The sequence below is a fragment of the Ciona intestinalis genome, chromosome 11 (genome assembly GCF_000224145.3).
Source record: "Ciona intestinalis chromosome 11, KH, whole genome shotgun sequence".
NCBI classification, from domain to species: Eukaryota; Metazoa; Chordata; class Ascidiacea; order Phlebobranchia; family Cionidae; genus Ciona; species Ciona intestinalis.
The window spans coordinates 1,876,325-1,877,992 of record NC_020176.2 but is presented as its reverse complement, the minus strand read 5'-3'; the positions used below and the strand labels follow the sequence as shown (position 1 = coordinate 1,877,992).

The 1,668-nt window shown below is 33.3% G+C and overlaps 1 protein-coding gene across 1 annotated transcript in view; it reads right to left on the bottom strand.

The window, feature by feature from the left end:
* LOC100183621 (ras-related and estrogen-regulated growth inhibitor) overlaps window positions 1-993 on the bottom strand; it is a 5,713-nt gene extending 4,720 nt beyond the window's left edge. The window contains exon 1 of the mRNA XM_026836546.1: window positions 814-993. Within this exon, the coding sequence (XP_026692347.1) occupies window positions 814-883 (70 nt within the window). The 5' untranslated portion in view covers window positions 884-993. The remainder of the gene's footprint in view (window positions 1-813) is intronic.
* Window positions 994-1,668: the final 675 nt, after the last annotated feature.

Here is a 1,668-nt window from a genome sequence, read left to right as displayed (position 1 = left end):
TGATACTAAAACCATATATATGTAAGTTAGAGTTTATACAAAAAATGATATCATGTATTTTAAAACTTACATTGCGTTAAAATGTAGTAATGAAACGAAAATCATTCCACACACATATACCCGCACTAAGAAAAGTTGTGTCAACTAAGCTATAGCGTTTGACCTTTAGGTGTCATGTTCGCTGTGTCTGGGCCACCAAAACGTTTCGCTTACGAACGAGTAACGAAAATCGTTTGAACATTTCATTGGTTTGAATTTAAAATACTTCTGGTCCAAACCACAAATATTACTGTGGGGTAAGATAGGATATCGTTAGAACCTAAAAGCCACAATTTCGAAACGTAATTTTAACAATTATCCAGCACGTTCATTTATGGAGTCGCGTACAGTTATATGATTCTGTAAATACTTTTTGTTCACTGCCAAGACGAGAAAAAATAATAAAAACATACCCCTTCTTACATTGCCCTACTACACCATAAAATAAAAAAAACGTGCTTGCCCAAAAAAAATTATATATATCTATATCTCCCATATTCCAACACGTTTAATAATTAATAATAGTAATTAACTTTGGCGCGCGCTTTATACAGTCGTAAGAAAATCCTGTAAAATAATCCTGTATTGTTTTTATTTGTTTTTCATCAAACCGATAGCCAAACCAAAATAATGTTTTTTCACCCCAAGTCCCATCTTACCCCACCCTCTTATATATCAATTGTACAACTTTGTATGTGAGCTGCGGCTGCACTACTGTCACTACCATCGAAATTAAACATAAGATAAATATTTTATGACAACACGATTGCAAACCTGATTTTCCTACGCCTTCCTGGCCAACCACCATCAATCTAATGTGATTCGTCGTCGTTGATCTGAACATGGTTCGTTTCACCAAAAACAAAGATATATTCAAAGAAACGTGGGTGGCAGTACAAAGACTTCAACAAAAAACTCGTATTAGATTGCCAAATAATCTGTACGCATAACTATAAAGCTGAAATGAAGTATTAGTGAAATTAATTAAATTTTACATAAAAAGAAAGTGTAGAACATGGAAAAACAAATGCATTAACAATATAGTAGGGTGGGGGTGAAATAGGAATTGTTTTTATTTTATTTTCTCAACCCGTTTGGTAGTAAACAAAAAAATACAAAATTAGGTAACTGCATTCTCTAAATTGCGTTGCTGGAATTTAGGTGACAACGGTATCCCATCTTAGCCCACAGTTCTTTATTATACAAAGTAATAATATGGTTACATCATGCGTATAGCAAATGAAACATACTGTACGAGGTCTATACTAACAGTTAGTTGTAATGGGATCGCTTCCCTGCTACAGAATTTACGACTGAATTTTTGTACAGCACATGTGGACACTCAAGTAAATATTGTACAACGGTAAATATTTAGTTCGCTCGTAAGATTGATTGACCCGTTCGATCATCTGACGTCGAATTCTATGCTTCGCAGAAAGATAAAAAAAATCGAACGAATTTAAACCAGTAACCTTTACAAAATACAAAGTATACCGGCAACTATAACATAAACTTTTATCTAAAAAAATAAAAAGTTATGAAATTATGTATTTGCATCTTAATCATGTTACTTCTTACAACCAGTGCCAGGAATATCCTATGATTAAATACAGTGACATATGCAGCTGT